This window comes from Perna viridis, chromosome 2 (genome assembly GCF_037379345.1).
Source record: "Perna viridis isolate PV_CMFRI_1.1 ecotype Kerala chromosome 2, ASM3737934v1, whole genome shotgun sequence".
NCBI classification, from domain to species: Eukaryota; Metazoa; Mollusca; class Bivalvia; order Mytilida; family Mytilidae; genus Perna; species Perna viridis.
Genome location: NC_142446.1, coordinates 12,416,586 through 12,442,226, shown reverse-complemented (window position 1 = coordinate 12,442,226; position 25,641 = coordinate 12,416,586). Strand labels below are relative to the sequence as shown.

At 32.8% G+C, this 25,641-nt stretch overlaps 1 protein-coding gene across 2 annotated transcripts; it reads right to left on the bottom strand.

Moving 5' to 3' along the window:
- Positions 1 to 390: 390 nt before the first annotated feature.
- On the bottom strand, positions 391 to 20,708 carry LOC148623665 (ribonuclease Oy-like). Of its 2 annotated transcripts, none has more exons than XM_088565661.1 (11): positions 20,553 to 20,708; positions 13,943 to 14,078; positions 13,406 to 13,534; positions 12,762 to 12,837; positions 11,455 to 11,510; positions 9,668 to 9,737; positions 7,836 to 7,903; positions 6,887 to 7,000; positions 4,859 to 4,907; positions 3,769 to 3,840; positions 391 to 2,757 (listed from the first exon to the last, which is right to left on the bottom strand). In XM_088565661.1, the coding sequence occupies exons 3-11, from the start codon at positions 13,459 to 13,461 to the stop codon at positions 2,560 to 2,562; spliced, it is 759 nt and encodes a 252-aa protein (XP_088421787.1). In that variant the 5' UTR covers positions 13,462 to 13,534; positions 13,943 to 14,078; positions 20,553 to 20,708; the 3' UTR covers positions 391 to 2,559. The 2 variants fall into 2 exon arrangements, with proteins under 2 accessions (XP_088421787.1, XP_088421786.1); XM_088565660.1 differs by having other exon boundaries at positions 13,406 to 13,467.
- Between the last annotated feature and the right edge of the window lie 4,933 nt (positions 20,709 to 25,641).

The window sequence follows — 25,641 nt, the reverse complement described above, 5'->3', positions numbered from 1 at the left end:
TTACCTCAAAATTAACTGTTATCGCAATGAGTTGGGTGTACGGGGTTTTCTCAGCCCATGTACTATATGTCTTGTTTCACTTTCACCTTTAATTTATTCTTATGTTACTTGAGTATATAAGGGCAACTCTTTCGCTGTACCTGTGTACAATGTTTTGGGACAGCTGCAGCCTGCCATGCAGTGTGAGGGTTTCCTCGTTCATTGAAGAAAAAATTGGTGGCCTTAGACTGACATTTTCATCACGGAGGGGTTGTTGTCTCTTTGACAAATTAACTAACAGCTTGAAAAATTACTCACGAATGAGAACTAATCGGATTTACTTTGACAGTTGTGGGTACTGCCAGACTAAAGCATAGTTAAATTTATTGGTTCTTACATAGACAAAACAAAGAAGATAAATATTTATTAATAATGCCCGTATATATAGATAGACCTGATATCACAGCCGAGATTTTCAATAAATAAAATTTCATATACTAAGATTCAACACAATATTTTCCCCATCATCTATACAATCCAAGAACATTTACCAAGTATACAAGTAAAAATTGATCTTAATTTTACATTACATCTAAGCACACATGATATAACTACCATAAACTATTGGAAAAACAATAAACATTGTACAGTAGGAGTTATTATTAACCTGAGTAAGTAACATAAACATGAATTAATATTCCTATAAATTCCAAAGTTTTGTAGTTACTTTTAAGCGTAATTATGTATTTTCCCCCCACATGCCCCATGCCTTTTTGTAAAGGAAGGATGGTGCAAAAATACCTTACACAATTTTTTTTTATTATGAGCATCTGAATAATGTATCAGGATTAAGATTTGGCCACTTCAGATCAATGAATACAATGCAGATTGAAGGCAATGGAGTCATTAAATGATTTAGTACTTTCATTTCTTTACTTGATTGGCAACTGTTAGGTAGTAGTTTTTTTGTCATTTCAAACTTCTCAAAGTACACATGATCAGTTTATTTTTTGTAAATATGCATATCTTTATATAATGTTTACTGAGTTTCATAAAAAACAAGAAAGGCAAACACGAACTGCTAAGTCTGTAGATTACAACAATCCTAAATTCAAAGGGGCATCACTCTTGTACAATTAAGAAATAAATCACGGTAACTCCATTTTATCATTGTTTTACCACGGACTGGCCATTTATGTCGCATTGCTTATCCCGAGCGACAGCAAGTGGGTAAATAACGATATGAATGACCAGCCCATGGTAAAACAATGATAAAATAGAGTTTCCGTGATATATATCGATTCTGTTTTCAAAATTAATCTTCATAGGGGCAAAACTTCAATGAAAAATAATGCTTTGGAGGGCAAAGCTTAATATGACCACAGAGGTTGAACCCAGAACACTATGGGTAATAAAAGACACAAGACTCAAGCATAATACAGCATCGAAATAGAATTTTGATTAAATTTTGTAAACAGAATATGATTCTGAATAGAATGATACTTAATGTGTTCAAAAAACTTGAAAATATGCTATTGAAGTACTTTTTAACAAAAAATTAAGAAAAACGCCTTATATTTTTGGCCCCCAATTCATAATTGGTTCAGATAATAAAACAGTAAATTAATCATAATGATCCTTCATTAGTATGGGACCTTGCAGTACTATTTCATTTAGATCCATACATTTGTATGGGATCTTGCGGTACTATTTCATTAAGATCCATACATTTGTATGGGACCTTGCAGTACTATTTCATTTAGATCCATACATTTGTATAGGACCTTGCAGTACTATTTCATTTAGATACATACATTTGTATGGGACCTTGCTGTACTATTTCATTTAGATCCATTCATTTATATGGAACTTTGCAGTACTATTACATACATTTTTACTCAAGTTATTACCTGGAAACCTGTTTTTAGCCCCTTCTTTCTTTGGTGATAAGGTCATTACCCCAATAATAGCTCCCATCTTGACCTTTGTGGTATAAAACCTATGAAAAGATAAAACTATGATCCTAAATCAATTAAAACCTCCATATGAAATAGAAATGCATAGCTGTAATACTAAAAACAAGTATTTGTTTGAACTCACCACAACATACCTGTACTGTACACAGATTTGCACTATAAATACATGCATTTATTATGTCATGTTGTTATAATTTAAATTTTGCTTACTTAAGTCACACTTTTCTTTAGCAAAATGTGTATTAACTTGGTTTTGGTACCATGCCATCATTAACATGGACTGGGGCACAGTCTGCAATTTAAATAATAAAAACCTAATAACATTTTTTTAAGAACCATTTTTTGATTTGGATTAGAATTTATCAGAAATTAAACTATAATTAATGTTTTTAATTTTTGAACAAGTTATATTAAAGTATCTGGCTTGTGGCAGTTCACACAATTTACAAACCACTCAAACCGAATTTTTTATATACTAGTTAAAAACTCATAAACATACCTGTAAATGAAAAGTCTTACTGATATGAATACAAAGGACCTATGAAACAATATAAATTTCATAGAAATGAAAAGCATGGAAACAGTGGAAAACATGATTTAATGTTTAACCAATGACATCATCACTGGGTGGAATTGGTGGGTACAGAAAGCCATCATGTGGACAATTGGTACGATCATAACTTCCATTGGAGCTATAATGATGATGATGACGAACGTATCTCTTGGAATGATCACAGCTAACTGGTTTGAATTCTTTAGACAAACAAATCTCTACCTCGTACACCAAATGTTTTCGGGTTTCCTATAAAGAGTTTATAAATGACAGTTACACATTACAATACAAAATGATGTGAGCTCTACGAAGTATGCCCACATCAAAATTACATAATTCCAGAATTTAATAAACAATAGTCAGTTGCAATTGATTAGTTCTATCTGTTTCTTGAGTTTATAGGGGCAATGCTTTCGCTGTACCTGTGTATAATGATGTTTTGGGACCAGCTGCAGCCTGCCCTGTGGTATGAAGGTTTCCCAGTCTTTCATTGAAGACCAATGGGTGGACTTGGACTGACATTTTCACCCAGATGGGGTTGTTGTTTCTATTCAATTGCAACCTCAATTATTATGTAACATCACTAGGAAACTATCTGTATATTTATTTTGAATCAGCCATTATAATAATGATTAGTAAAAGTTCTATCCATGTTTCCTATGATGTTTCAAGAAGTTTGACAAATTTTGTTGACTAATTTATGAGAAGTTTGAACAAATTATGTTGACCTGTTTAAAAAAAGTGAATAAATTACATTTATCAGTTGATGAGGTGTAAAACCCTTCTGTTATATTAAAAAAATAAACATAATTATATTTATGCCCATCTAAGTATGATGACCATCTTACAATTAAGTTAAAATCCATTTAGCAAATAAAGATAAGGTCACTTACAAATCAAAATTTTCATTTCCAATTAAGGACTCAAAAGGGGCAATGACAAATATGGCATATATGATTGAAATGAGATAACAAGAAATGTGGACAGACAAAGAAACTGGCAGACAGGAAGAGTCTTGTTTTCCCCTAAAATTTGCTTGCAAGACTGTATAATAGAAAAATTGGACTTTTTTAATTTTTCAGTTCAAAGTTGAAAATGTCCACTACTGCTTCTTTTTATGAAGCTGATTATGCCAGTTAAGATCCCTTTAATGTATACAGTTAATATAGATTTATACAATAAAATGGAAAATATGCATACGCTATTTTTTTTAAAGAAACCTAGATCCCTACATAGCTGTAATTCGTAAAGGCATCCTACCTGATTATAACCACATTCTATCCTGGGAGTAACTCCAATTTGATCTTTGATAGCCTCCTCAAACTGGCTTACCTGGTAAAATAATTCTTTTTTTGAAAGATTTAATGCTTATGTTAAACTAGCATAACTGTGAGCAATGAAAAGAAAGGAAATCATAGTGTTCATACATTCATGATGAAAACAGATTTTTTTTCAGAAAGTTATTTAAACTAGAGGTTCTAAAGAGCCTGAAACCCTCACCTGGTTTAATGAGCCACATTCTTATTTTTGTTGTTGTTGTAAAATCAGCTATGTATTTTCTGGGAGAATGGTTCTTAATGCTCATACCTAAGGAACACTCAAACCAACTTTCATTGAATTCCGTCCAGTGGTTTCACAGGAAAAGATTTTTGAAGTAATAACATCCAGAAAAAAATTCCATAAAGGGCAATAAATCCAACATGACAAAACAGATTTTCATTAAAATGACCACAAATACAACTTCTTATGTTGAATACTATTACCCCATTTCAGAATTTGGCTAAACCTAACAGTTTTGATAATCATGTAAATGCTAAATACAGTTCTATTTTTAGTTATGGCTGAATACCCTACGAAACATTCATACCAACTTTGGTTCTAATTGATCTAGTGGTGTCAGAGGACAAGAGTTTTTGAAAAATTGTAAATGACCAGGACAGATGGCAAATGATGGCAGTAGCTCACATGGGCCTTTTGGGCTAGGTGAGATAAAAAGTGCATTGTTTCTTTACTTGTACAGTGGACAGAGACATAATTTAAAAAAAAATAATAAATCACTGGCCATACATAAATTTTAAATGTTGTTTTTCCTTATTTCTGTGTTCTTTTCTTAGGTCTTGTCATTATGAAAGTAAAGGCTCACTTTGATAAAAAGTGCTCAACAGATTCTTCGGGAAAATACATGATATTGCTATTTTATACAATTTATGTATCTTTTTTGTAAAAACAGTAATTATTGAAAGATTTACGCTTCATTCAATTATTTCACTGAATACTATGTCCTTCCACTTAACCATTAATTACCAAGAAAATCTTAATTTAATTTTAGTCCTACCATTGGTATACTTACATTGTAAATTCTAGTATCACTGGGAACAATGTTTTTCTTATTTAAAAGCCTGAGTAAACAAAAATACAAAACATAAAAATAATGGCATTAATCTTAACAACATTTTTCAAATTTACATCAGTATAAAAATGAAACACAATATTCTCTGTTCTATTGCATTTAATGTACTGTACATACAATAATGGTTCTTCATTAAATACAAATTATCATAAATAAACTAGACAGAGACAGTAGCCAAGATGTTGACAAGATGTTAAAACACTGTTTCAATCAATAATGACACAGTTGACAAGAGGTTAGAACACTGTCATCATCAATAATGACACAGTTGACAAGAGGTTAGAACACTGTCATCATCAGTAATGACACTTTTGACAAGAGGTTAGAGCACTGTCTCCATCAATAATTACACAGCTGACAAGAGGTTAGAACACTGTCTCCATCAATAATGACACAACTGAGAAGATGACCAAGAGATCTGGACACAGGCATCATCAATAATGAGGTAAGAACATTGCCTTATTCAATAAAAACATAGAAGTCAAGAGGTAAGAACACTGCCTTAATCAATAAAGACAGTTGGCAAGAGGTAAGAATACTGTCTTCATCATTAAGCACACAGTGCTAAAAGGTTAGAGCACTGTTATAAAAAAGAAACAATGGCCAAGAGGTTAGAACTGAGTCTTCATAAAAGTGTCAATCATTATCTTATAATAAATTTCCTCAGAAACCTCTACATTTCACAATTTTTCTTCTCTACATACTTAGAAAGTGACTACTCTGCACTCTCTTCATGTACAAACCTAAAAAGTAGCAAGTCTACACTTGAGGGATTCACTCCCTACAAACCAATAAAGTGACTACTCTACACTTCGGGGATTCATCCCAAACAAACCAAGAATGTGATTACTCTATACTTCAGGGATTACTCTACACTTCAGGGATTCATCCCCTACAAACCAAGAAAGTGATTACTCTACACTTGAGGGATTCATTTCCTACAAACCAAGACATTGACTACTCTACACTTCATGGATTCATCCCCTACAAACCAAGAAAGTGACTACTCTACACTTCAGGGATTCATTCCCAACAAACCAAGACACTGACTACTCTACACTACAGGTATGCATCCCTTACAAACCAAGAAAGTGATTACTCTATACATAAGGGCTTTTCTTCATACAAAGAAAGTGACTACTGTACATTTCGGAGATTAATCCCCTACAAACCTAGAAAATAAATACTCCGCATTTTGAGGATTTCTTTCACATGAACCTAAAAACAAATGCGTATAAATCCAGAGAGTGACTACTCTACACTACAGGGCATTCCTCTCCAAACCAAGATTGGAACTACCCTACACTTCAGGGCATTCCCCTCCAAACCAAGATAGGAACTACTCTACACTTCAGGGCATCCCCTTCAAAACCAAGACAGGAACTATTCTACACTTCAACACTACCCCATGAAATCAAGAAAGTACCGTAAACGTATTAATTTTCGTGGTTTTAAAAAAAATTATTGGCCTCATATAAATGTTAAAATCAATTTTTCAGGTACAATTTTTCACAGTTTTCTGCCCATGTTGAAAATAGCGAAAATTGGTACACTGTGAAAATTAATACCTTAACTACTCTACACTTCAGCACTACCCCTTACAAACCAAGAAAGTTACTACTCTACACTTCATGGAACCTTTTTCCAATACAAATCCACTCAGCTTTCTTTCATAAAAATCCATCAATGAGTGGGTTAATAAATTGAAGGTTGATACACAATTCAGTAGTATGATGAAAAAAATAAAAGTTCTAAACATTTGAACTTTTTTTGGGCAATATTCAGACTAAAAATAACTCAAATTTGCAGATGATTTTTTTTTGCTAATTTAATGAGCAAGAAAAAAATCACAAAATTAAGTCTATTATGGAATGGTGTTAGACAAAGTGTAAGTAGCAGTGAACTTGAATTGATATACTAACACATTATAAAAAGTTGGTTTACAATAGTTCCTAATGATTATCTTACATGGTAGCATCTAGGGTTTTCATGACATCTAAAGCTTTTCTGAAGTATAAATATTCACTGGCTGTGGCAGGTAAATCCATTGCACAAGTTCCATGTTTAGACCATTCATGTTCCCTTCAATTATACTTAGCATTTTAGTGGCGCTGTGTTGCTTATTTATGTGTGAACTTTTTAGTTTGTGTGACTTGTTCTTATCTTTTTTTTTCTTTCTGGTATCTCTGGCTATTATTTTGTCCATGTATTTTCCTCTCATCTGAAACTTTGGTATTTAAACTTTTTGTTCACAAACATACACCAACTTATTTCACTTTTTCTGTTAATTTAAATCGCAATAACAATCTACAACTTCCACTACATAAATTAAACTCATTTAATCTCATTTCTTTCACAACCTGTCTTAATTTTATTATTCAAGTCACAAAACCAATTGTTATCTGAATACCCCAGCCAAAAGCTGCTAACACTATATATGTTGAAATAAATAACTACTGATGTGTCATCTTAGAAGACAACTTTGTCTTAATGTACTTCTCTGCCAAAGAATCAGGCAAAATGTGTAAAAGGTGTAGCACATGAAAAAATAATATGCAGAGACTTTATTGCTTTATCCAAGTATTTATACCTCATAACCTCTAGAAATAACTGATTATCAAAGTGTTTGCCTTTTTAAGATAATGAAAGAGTAAATTTAGTTGAAATGCATTATGGAAAAATGGCTGGAAAATTTCCCAAAAGTTTTTTCATATTTTAGCAGTCAAAAAATACAATGTATCTACATCACAGATACTTCAGGATTAATTTAAATAATTTTTCAGTTGTTTCCTAGAAGTATTAAATATTTTTGAGACAAAAAAGACCAAATTGAGAAAAATGATGTGCCACCCATTGCCTAATTCTAACACAGAAAGGTATTTAAAGAACCAATGAATCTATATTAAAGTATTCTCACCAGAAGCTAGTATCACTTGTGTCAGCATACATGTTTGCCCAAAATTTGGATAATTCGCTCGTAATGTTCTACAAGTACCAAAAGATTCTGTCTGAATACAAAACGAAGGAACAGTACAATTTTTTTCCCTTCAAAATTGCTGTCAATCTCTTACTTTAAATTTGACCAGTTGACATCTGGCAGATGAGAGAGAGAATGGATAACTAGTTATTGTAAAGTCAAATTTATTTGGATAACATTGTAACTTCAGATAATCAATTCCAGGATTGACATCCCATTTTTTTTAATATGCCTCAACAGATGGTTTGGTAGGGCTTGTAGATGGCTACCCTTTCCATCCACCTGACTTAATGCCAAAATTAATGTTATGATAATTGAAACCCTAAGTATATTTAAATCAAAATTCTAAGTAGCAGGTGCACAAATGCACTCGCTTCTAATATTATTCCTAGAAAGTTTCAGAAAAATCCATCTTGTTAAGAGGAGTAGCATATACAAAATAAGTAGCTTTTATGTGCATTGATGAAAAAGTCCATATTCCACTAATGGGAACCCAAGATCTTTCAGATCAAAAGTCAAACTGTGAACTGTGAATAATGGCTTTGCTTAATGGTCATTCCCTGAATGTCTCATTAAAATTAACATACTGGCTTAGGAGTTGAGTACACAAAATTTTAATGAACTTATGCAAGACAAATCCCCTGATTGCTTTATAGCACCCAGATTTCAGGCATGGGGTACAACAACATACTAAACTAAAGGCTCTAAAGAGCCCGCATAGCTAATCTGGCTTGAGTGGCAACAATCTGTTTTTGTAAAAATGGCCATATTATTTCTAGGGTAAAAATTCTTATTGCTCAAACCAAGAGAACACTCATATCAGTTTTCAATGAATTCTGTCCAGCAGTTTTTGAGAAGTAAAAAACATTAAATATAGCAAAAAGATGTAGAAGAGCCCTATGTTCTATTTTTAGTAATGGCGACCATGTTTTTTTTGAGGGATCAAAAATCAGTTCTCTGCAGAATACCCTAAGGAACACTAAAACTAAGTTTGGTTCTAATTGGTCAAGGAGTATTAGAGGAGAAAAGGTTTGAATAATTGTTAACAACAACAGGCAACATGATGGCAATATGTCACCTGGCCAAAAGGGGCCAGGTGAGCTAACAACAGGATCAATGCTCATTTTATCACACATTAACTAGATTAATTAGCAAATTGTTACATTATAAAAATAGTGCATAGTTTAACTACATGTATATCATTTCTAGATTTAACTCTCATGTATGCATTCACTTTCAAACTTTTCTTAGAGGGAGATGAGAAAAAAATTATATTTCTAAATAAATTTCATAATTTATAAATACAAATGTATAATAACACATTACATTTCTGTATCATATACTTTATATTTCATTTCTATGTCAGTGTGTTTTCATATAAACCCCATAATGCCATGGAGTCTATTTTTATAAATCTTAAATTTTATTTTTATGTCAATGAGTCTTTCTATAAACCTTACAATTCTCCACATAAACCTCACATTTTATTTCTATTTCATTGAGTCTCTAGACTCTCTACAAAAACCAAACATTTATTTCCATGCCCTGAACTCTCTGTATAAATCCAAAATATTCACAGCTGTATTCAGCATAGCGATAGTTGCATTCATGGCATACATCTATTTTCCAAATCTTTTAACTTCGACGTAGGTTAAAGGTGGTTGTCATGAGATATAAAAGGGATAATCTGAGTTTTCCCAAAATACAAAGAACTTAGTACCTGCTACTCAAAGAGGTAATCAATTCTGCCAAGTTAAAATTAAGTAACACACCTTAATAAAATTAGGGTTGAATGGAACATTTCTACAGTCTGTTGGTCCTTCTGTTCCATACTTTGTTGGCCTAAAATAAATATTGAATTAAAACAAAAATTTACAACAAAGAAGTCATTCACTCTTTAACAACAGACATGAGCTATACTAAACTTAACCTGGGTCTACATTCATAAATAACATCAAATTTTAAATAGTTCCAAGTGAGAGGACAGAAACCTGTTTTGTTTTACATACCTATTTTTACTTTCACCATAACAAGGCATAGAAATTCATTCTATAAAGGTATACTGTCATCTCATCTAACAGTTACAAAATACATTCTATAAAGGTATACTGTCATCTCATCCTACACTTACAGATGATGTTCAATACAGGTATACTGCCACTTCATCCTACACTTACAGATGACATTCTATACAGATATATGCTTTATAATTTATAGCATTTGAAACAGTACTGCACAGTTTTTGTTTAAAATTACAAATATTTTAAGAGAAACTCAGTATTTCAATGCAAAAAAACAAACTCCTAAAGTTTCAGGATAAAAAGCTGATCCATTTTTAGAGCCTTATTAAATGAACATACAATAGGAAAGTTGCTCTAGATGTCATCACCTACATGACATCCAGTTTTAGTTGGCAAAAAATCAATAAAGTTTCATGGGGCATCATTTCACATTTAAGGCTTTTTCATTTTTTACTATAATTGAAAAATTCTTTTGGTTCCCTTACTTGCAAATAAAACTCTTTTCATCCGAGGAATTTGGAATAAATATTCAAAGTCCATGTGAGCATAAAATTTTAATAACAGTTTTATATGAAAACAGAGGTTTACATAAAAATATCACTTAAAATTTCTTTTTTTTTCAAGTAAAAGATTGATTTATTCACATTCAAATTATGACTTTTTTTTACCAAAACGAAACGAAACAAAAATTAAATGTAAAATAACAAAGTTATAGAGTTTTGAAGATTGGGAATGATATTATTCAATGAAAACCTAGGAAATGAATAATTGTAAACAAATTCAAAATATTCAAACTTAAAATCATTTTGAATGAAGTCAGCAAAAGTAAACAATATTTCTCTGTTTTGAACAAAGTATTCCCTAACAGCAATACTATGTAAAAACTAAGTCATTTTTAGCTCTGTTGAGTATTGCACTACATCTTATCTCTACATCTTATCGTGCATATTTAATACTTGACATTACTACTCCAAATCCAGTCACCTGGACTTGTAGTGACTGATTATTTCTAATGCTGGTATTGTCATTCTTTCAAATGTTCTGAGCAAGCTTTCAGTCACCATAAGCATTCTTTCAGTGAATATTTAATTTTGTCTATATGGTGTATTTGAAGAATTGGATGTATTATTGAGTGAATTTTATCATGCTTTAGTTTGCTGCTTCAGTTCATTTATGACCTAACATTTAAGGGGTTAAGGCCTTATAAAACTAGTTTAACCCATTACGGATATAGTGCACCTGTCCAGTCAGAAGATGTTGGTCATTAATGTGTATTTCTGTTGTTATATTAGTTTAAGTATGATTTTGAGGAATCGTCATCATTTGGTTTTCTGGGAGTTTTATTACTTTTGTTATCTGGTCCTTTCAGAGCTTACTTAAAGGTTTGTATTTACACTTGTTGAAGACTTTTGGTGTTTTGGATTTTAGGTTATATGCTGGTGCATTTGTTGTGTTTCACCATGTCTACTCTTTTTCTTCATTATATAAAGAAAAACAATCACATAGCATATTGTGTACACAAAGTAATTGTAACTTACCAGAGTCCATGGATTGACCAAGTAGATACACCAGTTGGTATCACACATCTATGATGCTTTTTAAATAAAATGATATTTAGTTATAAATTATTTTCTTCATGGTATCTACCTATCTATTTATTTATCTATTTTATTACATAACACATCCTTTAGATTCATGACAAATAAGGTATTTAAGCAAACAAAGAAGAATTCCAGAGGAAGAATTCGAAGAATGCAAATCAAGAGAATTCAGACACAAATGCCCCAATTTAACCAAAAAAAGCACCTTGCCCTGGCTCATTAGAAAAATGGGGTAAAGTCATCACAATGATAAAATTTATGTTCAGAAATGGTGGTTCACCTTTTTTAAACTTAAGTATCTAATAACAGATTATTTTAATGGAACTTAGCTTATTTTGTACTTTACTGAAGCCAATATACAAGTACAGATAAAGTAGCTTATTTAAAAATTTCTTAGTAATTCACTGATGTTAAGTCTACTCATTGCTTATTTTAACTTTTAACAAATTCAAATTATACTAAAAAAGATGCTGCAATAAAAGTATTTTTCATAACAGAAATGTGAACACATTCATTTCATTCCATGGTTAGAAAATAACAAAGTCAAGGTATTTTGACATTTCACAGAAATAATTCATTTTCAAGCACCTTACTTGGCAAAAACATTCAGTAAGGCCCAAAATCCAAAATATAGTTCTATTATGGGTACTGATTTGGAAAGCAGTGAATACAGATACCAAAACCCATAATCTAAACACATGGTTTAACTGTAGAACAACAACAAGAATTCAATTTTTTTAAAATCAAACAAAGATCAATTTGAAGCCTTTGGACCTTTGTATAGACTGACTTGAAATCAGGATCAAATCCAAAATATACAATTCAGCAAAATAATGCCCCAAAAATTCAATTAAAGTTTTATTTTGGATCCTTATTTGGACCATTTAAATAAGTTGTTTATACAAAGTGAGACTTAGCAGTTAGGGTCATGATTACTGGGTTCAATCTCAATCCTTCTTTTTTCAGTAAGAAACACTGAGGTAAATATAAATATAAATACAATAAATAAGTTTTATTTAGAGTCAGAATGAAATACATAATAATAAACATAAGCTCTCCTGAGCTCTTGACCAACATGGTATGGAACATTGTGGTACAATTTTTCAAAGATACACACTATTGTTGTCAAACTTTTTAAATTTGCAATACCTCCCAAACTTTGACTGAGGTGTAACAATAATCTACCATAAAATTATTACTATCTCAGTATAAAAATAAATAGTTAAGGTATATATCAGACATACCTCTTGTTTTCCCTCAACACAAACTGTTGTTGGCCATTCCTGTGTAAATGTAAATACATCCCAGTCGGCTGACTGACTGAAACAAAATTGTACTGGTTAATTATTGATAATTTAATTTGTAAACACCTAAAAGATTGGTTGGTTCTCTTTCACCAAGTTACATTTTCTAACCTGGTTTGGTACTGTGACATCATTTACTTTGATTGGTCTGCGCTTTTGAGATTCAAAAATCCCAAACAAAATAATATTTTGAATACATAAGAATCCATAAGAAATTAAATTATGCAGAATGTTTCTAATTTTTGAACAGGTAATATAAAATAATCTGGTTTGGGTCAGCTTACACTTTTCAAGGTTTATAAGAGTGTAACACAACAAACTAGGTTACTTTTAGAAACATTCATTAATTTAATGTAAAAGCACTTAAATTTAGGGCTTTGTGGTAGATAAATATCAGTACATCCAAGCTCCCTGTATGCAAAGATACAGAGAGAATTAAATCTATATTATTTTATGAGATTTGTAAAAATATGCATGTGCAAATAAAACTATATTATTATCTTAAGACAAAATCATTACAAAAATGTAGTTTCAATGATAAAATCACTTGTATTTCAGACTTGTACTATTTCATATATATTTACCTGGCTCCTATACACAAAGTCATGAGGACAAAAGTCTTCAAGTCATACAAGACCATGATGAACTGGAAACAGATTTTAATTACAGTAGTTTAAAGCATCAGAACTGTTTTAATGGATAATCTAGGCTTTCTGAAAATATTGGGTTGAAATGTTGAGACATTTTCATTTTACATATAAACTTAGGAAGTGAAGTAGTTAAGAGAATTCAATGGTGTAGGAATCTTTATGTTACAGTACAAGAAGGTTCTATGCTCAGAAATTTATAATTTACAAAAAGAAATAACAGTCTTTAATTCTTAATATTTCCAAAAGTAAAGTGAAACTGCAAATCGTCAAATTTGACCATATACATTAAAGCCAACTAGGTTATAAGAATTTCCTATGTAAAGCCTTTAGGAGAAGAAAAAAACAATAGAGCACATATACTTGTGTGGCAAAACAAATATGGGATGGGAGCAAAATACTGAGTACATCATAATATGATGTTAGTTAGTTCATTTTGTCTACATTCATATTAGTTCATAGTCAAATACTTACGTCAGTGTGAAAATTAATACAGTAATTTGCTGGATCGATCCAAAGATGACTGAAGACTTATCAGTTCTTATCTAAATTCCTGTGACAGGAATATTCTACAGTACAATCTTATACTCCCCTTTTTGCTTCCCAGATCCTGAAAATGTCAAGTAAATGTAATTATTAACTTATGAATTTTTTTTTCTGTAAGTATAAGATAAAACACTTTAAAACTATAGACAAACAAATGGGTTTATGTTCTTAATTTTAATATTTCTCTACTATGAAATTTTACTATAACTTACATGACCAATAATGGTTAAAATAAGGTTGATTACAAATACAATTCTGGATGATAAGACTACATGACAAAAGATCCTTGATCTATAATTATGACATATTGTGAGACCTACCAGAATTTTATATCATATCTATAGAATCCATAATTTAGACCGATTATGACCAGACAGAAATCTAACTCGTCAAAGAAATGTGCAATATAAATGTTGGAATAAAGAAACCTTCCTACAGAGTTGTAGTTCTTGATCATTAACGAAAGGCCTGTGGTCAAAACAATAGCAGTACTTTCTTGGATGCTTCCAGTTTTATCTTGGACATAGCTCTGATTTCTATAGTTTGATCTGTGTTGTGTTGTTTGGGTGCAATCCATGTCAGCATGTTCCCTTAGTACTATTTGAGGTAGCTTTTGAAAGTTTCAGGACATAAACCCTACCTTTGTAACCAAAACTCCAACCTTTCACAAAATGTACAAAAAACATTCAATAAGAAATAAAACTAGAGGCTTCGAGGAGCATGAATCTCTCAACTGGTTCATTTTTAGCCTTTCAAGGGCAATAACTCTAGTAAGATTCCTCCTACAATTTCGACCCAATGAAGACTTCTGTAGGTCTTATCATTGGGATCATTTAATCAATTGAAAGTTTTTTTCTCTCTATTATAATTTTCAAGATATTGACTTGAAACTGCTAAAAAACATCATTTTTCGCCTTTCTAGATTGCAACTGAATGATTGACTTATGATAAGATTTTGACTAGAATTATAGTGGCCCTATTTTTGTTCAAAAATCAAAATGGTCCGTCTCAACTCAAAAACTTAAATCTATTCTTCTCTTGATGGTATGGCGCTTTGATGCATAATATAAGTTATAATCTGCAAAATTAATCCAAACTTGTATTTTTTTTGGTATGACAACTTGTGATACAATTTCCAAGAGATTCATTCACTTTTTATCAAGTTATTATATGGACATCAGAAAAATGTTGATTTTAGGCCCCTTTTAGCCTAAAATTCCTAAACATTTCAAGCTAAAACCTGCAATAAATTTCCCAGTCTTCCTTATATGGCCAGACACCTTGTGGTACACTTTCAAAGAGATCTATACATTTATTTTCCAGTTCCTGTTTGGACACCTAATATCTATGGATGACAAAAACAGCACCATATAAAAAACTGCAATGTTTTTTTAGTTGTTAAATGAATTCTCCATGATTTGGTCATTTTATCTAACGGTCCTTCTAGGACAGCTAGACATATTGCAATATCACATCATGGAGTGATGTGATATGAACTAGTGATACAATTTTTTTTTTCTTTGTGATTGTGACACAAAGTCGATAAAATCTGATCAAAGTGACATTATGATGTTTCTAATATTGTTTTCCCATAACAACTACATGTAGTTACTTCGTTGATGGACTTCCACCATGACAGATGCTGCATGGCAGACATCCAAATATTCTCAAGAAATTACAAAGAAAAAGTTTTTATAACTCATGAAATATGAATATTGCAAAATATCGACTCAGGTTTTTTAATTTCAACATTATATGCAACATCATAGATATACAATGTATGATATAAAAATAAAATAACTTGAGTTGATTCTTTGCAATATTGAACTTTCACTCATTATGAAACCCATAAGTGTAGTTCACAGCAGTATATGACAAGTGCTACTCCAAGTATGCATTTCTTATTGTTCCTAATAAACTAAACCTGCATACCACATGTATCAAGTATCATGTCATCTGTGGTTCCAATATACAACCATAAAAAGTTAACCTCACCTCTATATTTTACAAGTAATATCTATGATATAAAATATTTTCAGACACAGAATACGTTTCATGTACATGTAATGATATGAAAGTAATTACTTATAATTGACATGAACAAAACACTGTCTTTAAAATTGCAAACCAACCATCCAATCTACCTATAGAGAAATGTTTTACTTTTTGTGTAAGTAGAAAAAAAGGAAACGGCACATGGAAAAACATTTATAAAACCTTATCATTATGCAAAAAGCACAAATAATATACATGTACATATATTTTTGTACTTCAGTCAAACTTGTCCTATTGATTACATGTATTCAGCAATAATCTCTCTTATACATAAGACCATGAACACGTAGTCTACCGACAACTTTGATCCCTTCACAACTTTTGTAGGCCTTATAATAAAGGTTGTTTTGGCAATAGAAAGAATTTGGCTAACGGTTTAGGAGATATAAGAGAAAAACTTCTGACTAACCCCCTTGTCCTAGTTTTAGTAACAGTGGCCAAGTTTTTCATGAATCAAAAATCTGCACATCAGATCTGTGTGAATACTTTAAGGAATATTCATACTAAGTTTAGTTTTTACTGATCTGGTAGTTTCAAAGGAGAAGATTTTGGAAAGAACAACATTAAAGATAGGAATAAAACATGGAACAAGAGGTTCTTGAAGAGTCTGAATCACTCACCTGACAAACCATGCCATATTAATTAAGTAAGTAAAGGTATCATGTTTTGTTACCATGTTTGACAAAAAAATTGCAAAAAAAGAGCATATATTGAAGAATGCTGTAAGCTCAACTAATTGCTTAAGGCACTGTTAAATGTTGGAGATGTTTTTAGTGTTTTTAGAACCTCTGGAAAAAATTTGGGCAGGAGTCCCCCACTGCCCTGCCACTGGGTGTGAGGGGGCATTATCCCACTATATATTTGCTGAAAAAGAACATAAAATGAAGTTAAAATCAAGGTTAAATAATATTTTCATCATCTTCAACTCAGAAAACCATGTTTACTATATAAACCAAATATCATTGAAATTAAAGTAAGTGTACAAATTAGCCGGAAAATGGTCACTCAAAACAAATTTTCACCATTTCCATTCAACTTAGAATACAAAGTTTCCTGAAAAAAAAACAAAAGTCATTGGAATCCAAGAAACTGGTAACAAGAGGCTCCCAGGAGCCTTAATCACTTTCCTGGTTTTTCCTTTCAAGGGCAATAAAAAAAGGTTAAAAAAAGGGCAATAATTCCATGGCTTAATGGATTAAGTATCTGTCTTTTAAGAATCATGCAAAATCTGCAAAATGTGTAACACCTTAAAAAAGGCTACATATTTTTATTTTTCTTATTAAGTTGCTTTATAAGTCTAATTAATTAAATGTAAAATTATTCATTCCAATCTGTCTGCTCTTGGGAGATAATCCACATTGAAAATCCAACAGTTTCTATTGTAATTTAGTGTCATTTACAGAGTTATCTCCTGTAATTAGGAATTCTACAGTACATTCTATATAATTTATATCTTCTAAGAGCATGGGATAAAGAAAAATCACATGTCAATTTCTGTTTACTATAACAATTTAAACAAAATATCAAAAATGAAAATATGTAGGCTTTCCAACCATGAATCATATTTTGCATGATTCTTAGGTGGAGTGCTACTTAAAACTAAAATTTGACCACAGAGATCTAATCATGCTGAACACTTTTACCCCATGTCATAATTTGGATAAAACTTAATAGTTTTGGAGACATATGCAAAAAAGATTTTTGAAAGAAAAAACATTAAAAATAGCAAAAAAAAACGTCGAAAAAGGGCAATAACTCCAACCTGGCTGAACGGATTAAAATGAAAATTTGACCACAGATAGATCTCATCATGCTTAACACTTTTACCTAGTCAGGATTGGGCTCAACCTAAAAACCATTGTTTGACCCCGATGTTCTATTGTTAGTAATGGTCGCCATGTTTCTCGACAGATCAAATCCCCCAGCAGTTCTATGCAGGATACCCTAAGGAATATTCATACCCCGTTTGGTTCCAATTGGTCAATTAGTGTCAGAGGAGATTGACTGATTGACAGATGGGGTTTAATGCCCCGAGCAGCATTATTTCAGCTATATTCAGGCGATGAACATGATATGGATGATAAAATGAACATGAAATGATGATGATGAACTCAAAATGGGATGGGACACATGGATAATGGGGTCGACAAATTTTGATTGCCACTGGAAACACAGAGAGGTGGGTAGGGTCAGGCAATTTAGCCTCCTGCAGCAGAATTCTATGGTTCCTACTCCCGGAGAATACCACAGAAGGGTTCTTTAATGTGTGAGGAACGTGGCATCTTTCCCAACACAGTACACTGGTATGGTTTGTGGTCAGGTTGTCCGTATTAAAGCCTGACAACCCCAGTATGAAACACGCCAGAGGTACCCCATTCATCCAACTGGGGCACACAACCCAGTTGCCGTCGACAGAGTACCGAGCCCCCAGCTAGGTTTCTGAGCACTATTTAGTCGCCTCTTACGACAGGCTTAGTGCTGCTACAGGACTATTCTTTTGACATCCAGATCCGCAGGAGAAGATTGTTGAAAGAAATAACACTAAAAATAGCAAAAAAAACATCAAGAAAGGGCAATAACTCCAACATAGCTAAACAGATTAACACGAAAATTTCATTGCAGATAAATCTGACTATGCTGATCACTTTTGCCCAATCAGAATTTGGCTCGACTTAACGATTTTGTAGATATTTTGAAAAAACTATGGTCTGTATGTTCAAATCATTAATTTGATTTAATTAGAAGTATTTGATAGTGATACCCGTGTTTATTCATTACATTCATCATTTGTCAAGTGGTTGCTAAGCAGTAAATAATGATATATTCGATTATATTTGAAAAAAAAAAAAAAGAGTTGAAGCAAGGCATCCCCAAATCTGGGATCTCCCTTGTATAGGTATACTAGTGGGGTTGTGTATTTGATAGTGGGAGCAAGACCCTGTGGTGGACAAAGTGCAGATTACGCCAGTGACGTCTTATTTATGTAGAACAATATGGCTAAAAAATGTGTTGACATGGAAGTAGACAATTGCTTGAGGCGCTGTTTTGTCTTTTAATACATTGACATGATTTTATAGTGAGCGCTGCTAAGTGGTGTGAGCTCTACCGTTATTATGCGTACTTTCTAAATTTCCTTTAAGGTTCCCTAATATACTAACGAAAAAAAGGTCATGTCTGGGAAGTAACAGAAAGTGACTGCCCTTACAGAGAAGATTCATCATTTCCTTCAATCAAACAAATAAAAAAATATAGGTTAAGATAATGTTTCAGTAAAAATAAATTCATCTTTTGACTTATCTGATAGTTTTCAAGTCCTTTTCTATTTTTTTTACTTGTTTAAAGAAGTGAATGTGATGTTTTTAAAAACTTCGGGAAACATGTGGATGTACGTATGTGTATCTCCGCTGTTCCCCTGTCGCTGTTGTTAAGAACCTTGGAAAAAAATATAACTCAGATAGTATTATCCAAATCGAAGCACAGCTTTTCTAAGTTAGGAAAGACAATCATTGTCTTGTTTGCAGCTGTCAGTTGCGTCTGAATTTGTTTATGTCACATGATATGTGTAACTTATTCCCACCATCCATGAGAATTCTAATATTTCCAGTATTTGTACAGATTGATTTGACCAGCCAAAACTAGATGGCCAAAACTGAAAAGAATATCGCTAGAGATGCTCTTAAGGCTTAAAAATGTGAAGTATTGTGAAGTGCTATAAAGTTATTGACCATTTTGAAAAGAAGGGAAAGGGGAGTATGGGGTTGGGATTTTGGAAAAACACTCCCCCATTGTTTAACAAAACAGATTTTCAAATAAAAATATTGATGTCATTTGCTGCTTAAATATGAATAAAATATTTCACTTGTGAAGCAAAAATTTTCATTTGACCCCTCCTTTTGGGATGTCCTTTATTATTTTTACAGTCTTGCACAGACGTAGCTGCGAAACATAGCTCTAACTATTTTTTTTGTATTTTCTTAACGTCAGAATCGCAAAATCAAAAAAAAAAAAAGATCAAGAGCTACGATTTCACAGCTAGCACAGATGGCACATGTATGGTAAAGCTCACAATACTCGCTGATTTAGAAATTGCCTACTCCATATTATTTATTTATTCATTTAATAATAATTTGGAAACTATTGGCTACGTAGAAACATATCAAGTTTTCCCAGAAGAAAGTCTCACACATTCTCATCACCAAACCCGAATGAGACTTCGCCCATACATTCCTAAAACAAAGAATGAGCTGCGTCCATCATAGGCATAGTCCAGCTGCGAAATCGTAGCTCTTGATTTTTTTTTTATTTTGCGATCTAACGTTAAGAAAATACAAAAAAAATGGTTAGAGCTACGTTTCGCAGCTAAGGCATAGTCTAAAATCATATTATTATTATTGTTATTATTAATAAAATAGAAGATCTAGAGTTTGTGTTGCGAAAGGGAACAAAAAGTCACACGAGGCGACAGAAGAAGTCATTGACTTACCTACAAAGTCGAAACGACAAAGGTACAAAAAAGAGCTGCTTAACAGTACCCACAAACACCTGCGTAAGTTGACTTAATCTGGTTCTGCTTTCATATTTTTTAACAGGATAGCAGTAGTCAAACAAGTCCGTGTGTAGAAATAAAGACCAATTAAGATCAATGAAGACCAAAGAGATCCAAACCTAAAATTCGCTTTCAATATATGTTGTTTAAAATGTTATACGTAGAAATTGTTTACTATACATACAAAATATGTTATCGTACCAGCAGACAAAACCCAAAACAACATTGTTTTTACCTGCAAAACGTATTACATCCAATGTTTATTATCAGAGCCAGACGTAGAAAATAATAACAGTAATAAGACCTATACTGCTACCACAATTTCCAACGAAGAGATAACGGGGAAACCATAAATCTGTGCTATCCTTTTTCAGTCTCTTTACCTAAGACGATGATCGTGATCTCTTGTTTATGTACTGGATTCCTTAACTCCACAAGAATCCATACAAACAACAATACATAGCTGGATCTGCAAAATGTACAACAAACCTCTTTCAATTTTTTTAACTTCTATACTCACAGCTGTCAAAGAGGGACTACAGTCCTACCACGACACTTGTTACTCCCGTAGTGGTATTCAATGTGGATCCTGAAAAATTCGAAAATTCTTTTGCAGACAATCAGTTCAAGACTATTATCAGAATATAATAGCATTAAAACCTATGATTTTTCAACATTGTATACTTCTACTCCACATACTCAGTTAAAATTCCGACTTAAAAATATTATACATCGTTGTTTTTCAAAAAAAAGATGGTACACCTAGATACAAATATATAGTTCTTGGTAGAGATTCCTCATACTTTGTAAGAAATAATTCCAAATCATTTTCCAAATATACAGAAGATGTTTACAAAATGCTGGAATTTTTAATCGACAGTATATTTGTCCAGTGTGGTGGACGCGTTTTTGAACAAACGGTCGGCATTCCAGTGAGAACAAATTGTGCTCCTCTACTTGCTGACCTATTCCTTCACTCTTATGGGGCTGACTTTATAGCTGATCTGATCCGAAAGAAAAGAATATCAGTTAGCTAGATCCTTTAATCTCAGTTTCCGCTATAAACATGACGTATTGTCTTTAAACAATCCTAATTTTGGGGATTTGATACATCGCATCTACCCAAAAGAACTTGAGATAAAGGATACTATAGACACTATGAAGTCAGCCTCATATCTTGACCTACACTTAGAAATCGATAGGAAAACTATTCACCAAACTTTACGACAAACGTGATGACTTTTGATTCAAAATTGTCAACTTTCCTTTCATCTGTGGCAACATCCCTTCAGCACCTGCGTATGGAGTGTTCATATCACAACTTTTACGTCATGCCAGAGCTTGCCGAGGCTACGCAGACTTTTTGTATCGCACTAGACTTCTAACAAATAGGCTTCTGGAGCAAGGTTATGTTGCTACAAGAGTGAAGTCATCACTAAAAACGTTTTATGGTCGTCGTCATGAATTCGTGGATCGTTACGGTGTATCCATCTGCGCAATGAAAACTGATTTGTTCAGTCTTAACGCGCGCAGTTCGTATTTGTTTCTAAATAGCGGCGTAATCGACCATTTAAAATGCGATAAAACGAATTAACATGAAGTTATCTATCGAATTATGAATTATTCTTAAAGAATACGGGTGTAGCAATATATTTAGCTGGATAAATATCAGAATAAAGTGCCGTAGTCATATATATGCATTCCTAAATATGTTTAAGTCTGTAATTTTTCAGTTGTCCCAGGTAACATTTTTAGTCGCATGAATAACTTCAAAATGACAAAGAATTTTTTTTAATTGGCAAATTTCCACGAATTTGCACGTTGTTTTATTTTAACCTCATTCCCCAGCAGTTGTTCTGAAAGACCACGAACAAAACTGTCCCACAGAACACAACAGGACTAGTACGCCAATTCAAACAAAGAAAAGGAGTATCAAATATGGACAGAGGTACATTCTTTTTATATCTAAAGTAGTCAGGCCGAATTTCCTCTGACCCTACAACCCTCCTCTTTTTTATCTGGATATTGATATTGATATTGGAACCCCAACCCGACATATCAATATCCAAATAAAAAAGAGGAGGCTTGCAGGGTCAGAGGAAATTGATATGTCGGGTTGGGGACCCCAACCGACATATCAATATCCAAATAAAAAAGAGGAGTGTTGCAGGATCAGAGGAAATTCGGACTACATTAAGTAAAGCTGTATTAGCTGTCATTTTCGTAAATTTTTGTTTCTTTTGAAATATGCCTTAACCTTGTATTGTTATTACTACTAAATTGTACTTTTTCCTGTATCATTTCATTTGATATCCACATACAAAATGCATTAAATACATGAAATAGGTGTCTATATATTTACTGTCTAGCTAGACAGAAAATCGACCTAGTTAAATTTGTATGCATGTCACTTCTTGTGACCTTAATCCGCGCATGTGCTGTAAGGGTCGCTTCTTTACTAACAAATCCGATTGCAAAGCGACATTGGTTATTCAACGGCAATGAAGACCGACGGACTCGAGCCGTAAAAGAAAAAAAGTTCGAGTATAACCGAAGGATCCTTTTGAAATTTACGTATTGTGATACAATGTGGCACAAATATGGTCATTATTTATTTGAAAACTAATCAAGAAATAGATGACATGATATGAAAACAAGACACGTGCTTACCTAAAATGTGTATCCGTTATTTTTATTTTTAACCGAGTTTAAAGTATTTTTAACCCAGGTGGATGGCCTGTCGGCCAACTTCGGAAGTAATGTCGAAAAATACTTAGATCAGAGCTATCGATCTTCTCTAATTAAAAAACCGTTGTTTTCACAATATTCTGTAGGTATAATCTATTATCGACATTTATTGCTTCAATTGCATTACTACAGACATATTTCATTGAATCAGCAAAATTCAGGAGAATCAAAACTGAACAAATTTGGCAGCTAATGCAGCTTTAATAATATTATTTTACTCGAAATAATAAATTTTAACAAATTTTAACAAATTTTAAAAGAAAAACAGAGTTTTACGAAATACGGCAACTTTTATTGAGTCTCACAAAATGTCACACATGCTCTTTTTTCGCATTACGACAATTTATGCAAAGTTCACGGCTTATTTTTATATTATTGGTACATTCTGTTTTCCAACAAAAAGTGTTTTCTCAATGATATTTTTCTCAGCTTTTCATTAAGTCCTAGACTTTTAATTTCTGATCTTATTACTCTTACAAGAGCATATTTTACAAATATTACAAATTGTCACAACGCCATAAAAGTCACGTTTTCAATAACGGTAAAAGCGACGTACCGTTAGTGTGGTTGGCGATTTTTCCCTATGAGTTTACAGTTAACAGCTACAATTCGCATTATCAAGTTAGAATTTTATTCAAAACAACAATAAAAATGCGAAATTGTCGTATTTTTTAAGAAAATAAAATCACCAGTGCGGTTTCGAAAATGTCATTCTTATTGCAGAAGACACACATCTACATTAACCATTAAATTAAATATACATGTATGTTGCTGAACGTTTTTGATAAAAAAAAAAAAAAAAAAAAAACATATTCGCATGTATCGCTGTCGTATCTAGGCCAATAAAATTTTTTTTATTTTTACCAGCACAGTTTTTTTAGTGATAACATTAATACGCAGGTTTGGTGAAGAAATATCATTAGAAAGAAAGGAAATGTGGAAAGTTATAAATACACAGCACATCAACCATGAAAACTTTCAACAGGAGAGTATCAAACAAATTAAAAATGTTACAACCAAAATGAAGTAAACGAGGCACCGACACGAATATTTTAAACGTGTCTTTAGAAAAAAGAAGGGACATGGGAATGTGTCACAAATACAAAAAACGCACTTACAATAACAATAGCGTTTAATGTTTTATTTATTTCAAGAGGATTACAAATAATAGTACTGCTTTCTTGTTTATTTATTTCTAAAAGCAATTTATTATTTACAATACATTATAAACATCAGACCGAGTTCTTCAAAGCTATTCTAGATTGCACGGTGCAGTTGGTCATTAGTTACAGAAAGTTGATTTTTTTCGTGGTTATTTACCAGACAACTTGTTATCTAAGAAAAATAGCGTCCACATTTCCTCTGATTTTTCCCCAAAACGTCGTAACGTTGTGTTACCATTGTAGGTACGAACAGCGCGCGACCCGTGCAGGTCCGGGTGTCAAAAGAATAGGCCTGCAGCAGCGCTAAGCTTGTCGTAAAAGGCGACTAAAAAGTGCTCAGAACCTTAGCCGGGAGCTAGGGCGCTCTGCCCACAGAGCAACTGGGTTGTGTGCCCCAGGTGGTGGTATGGGGTACCCCTGGTGTGTTACATGCAGGGGTTGTCAGGCTATAATACGAAAAACTGGACCGCAAACCATAGTGGTGCACCGTGTTGGGAAGATGCCACGTTCCTCGCACGTTAAAGAACCCTACTGTGGTATTCTCCCGGAGTCGGAACCATAGGGCTCCGCCACAGGATGCTAAATCGCCCGACCCTACCCACCTCTCCCTATTTCCAGTGGCAATCAAAATTTGTCGACCCCATTATCCTTGTGTCCCATCCCATTTTTCATTTCATCATTTCATGTTCATTTTATCATCCACTTCATGTTCATCGCCTGAATATAGCTGAAATATTGCTGTTCGGGTGTTAAACCCCAACAAATAGCAACCAACAAAAACAAAAACAAACACAAACGAACAGCTGAATATAGCTGAAATATTGCTGTTCGGGCGTTAAACCCCAACAAACAACAACAAAAAAAAACAAACACAAACGAACAGCTGAATATAGCTGAAATATTGCTGTTCGGGCGTTAGACCCCAACAAACAACAACAAAAAAAAACAAAAACAAACACAAACGAACAACGCGCGTAACGTCTCAACGTGTCGTAGTTTTCCTTTCCTCTTTCATCTACCCCAGACTTCACTTTTTATGAGCAACTCGGCGGGTGTTTCTAGAAAAGTAGAGGACGTTTTACCCTACCGGTGCACCTGGTCCACGCTCCCAGTTT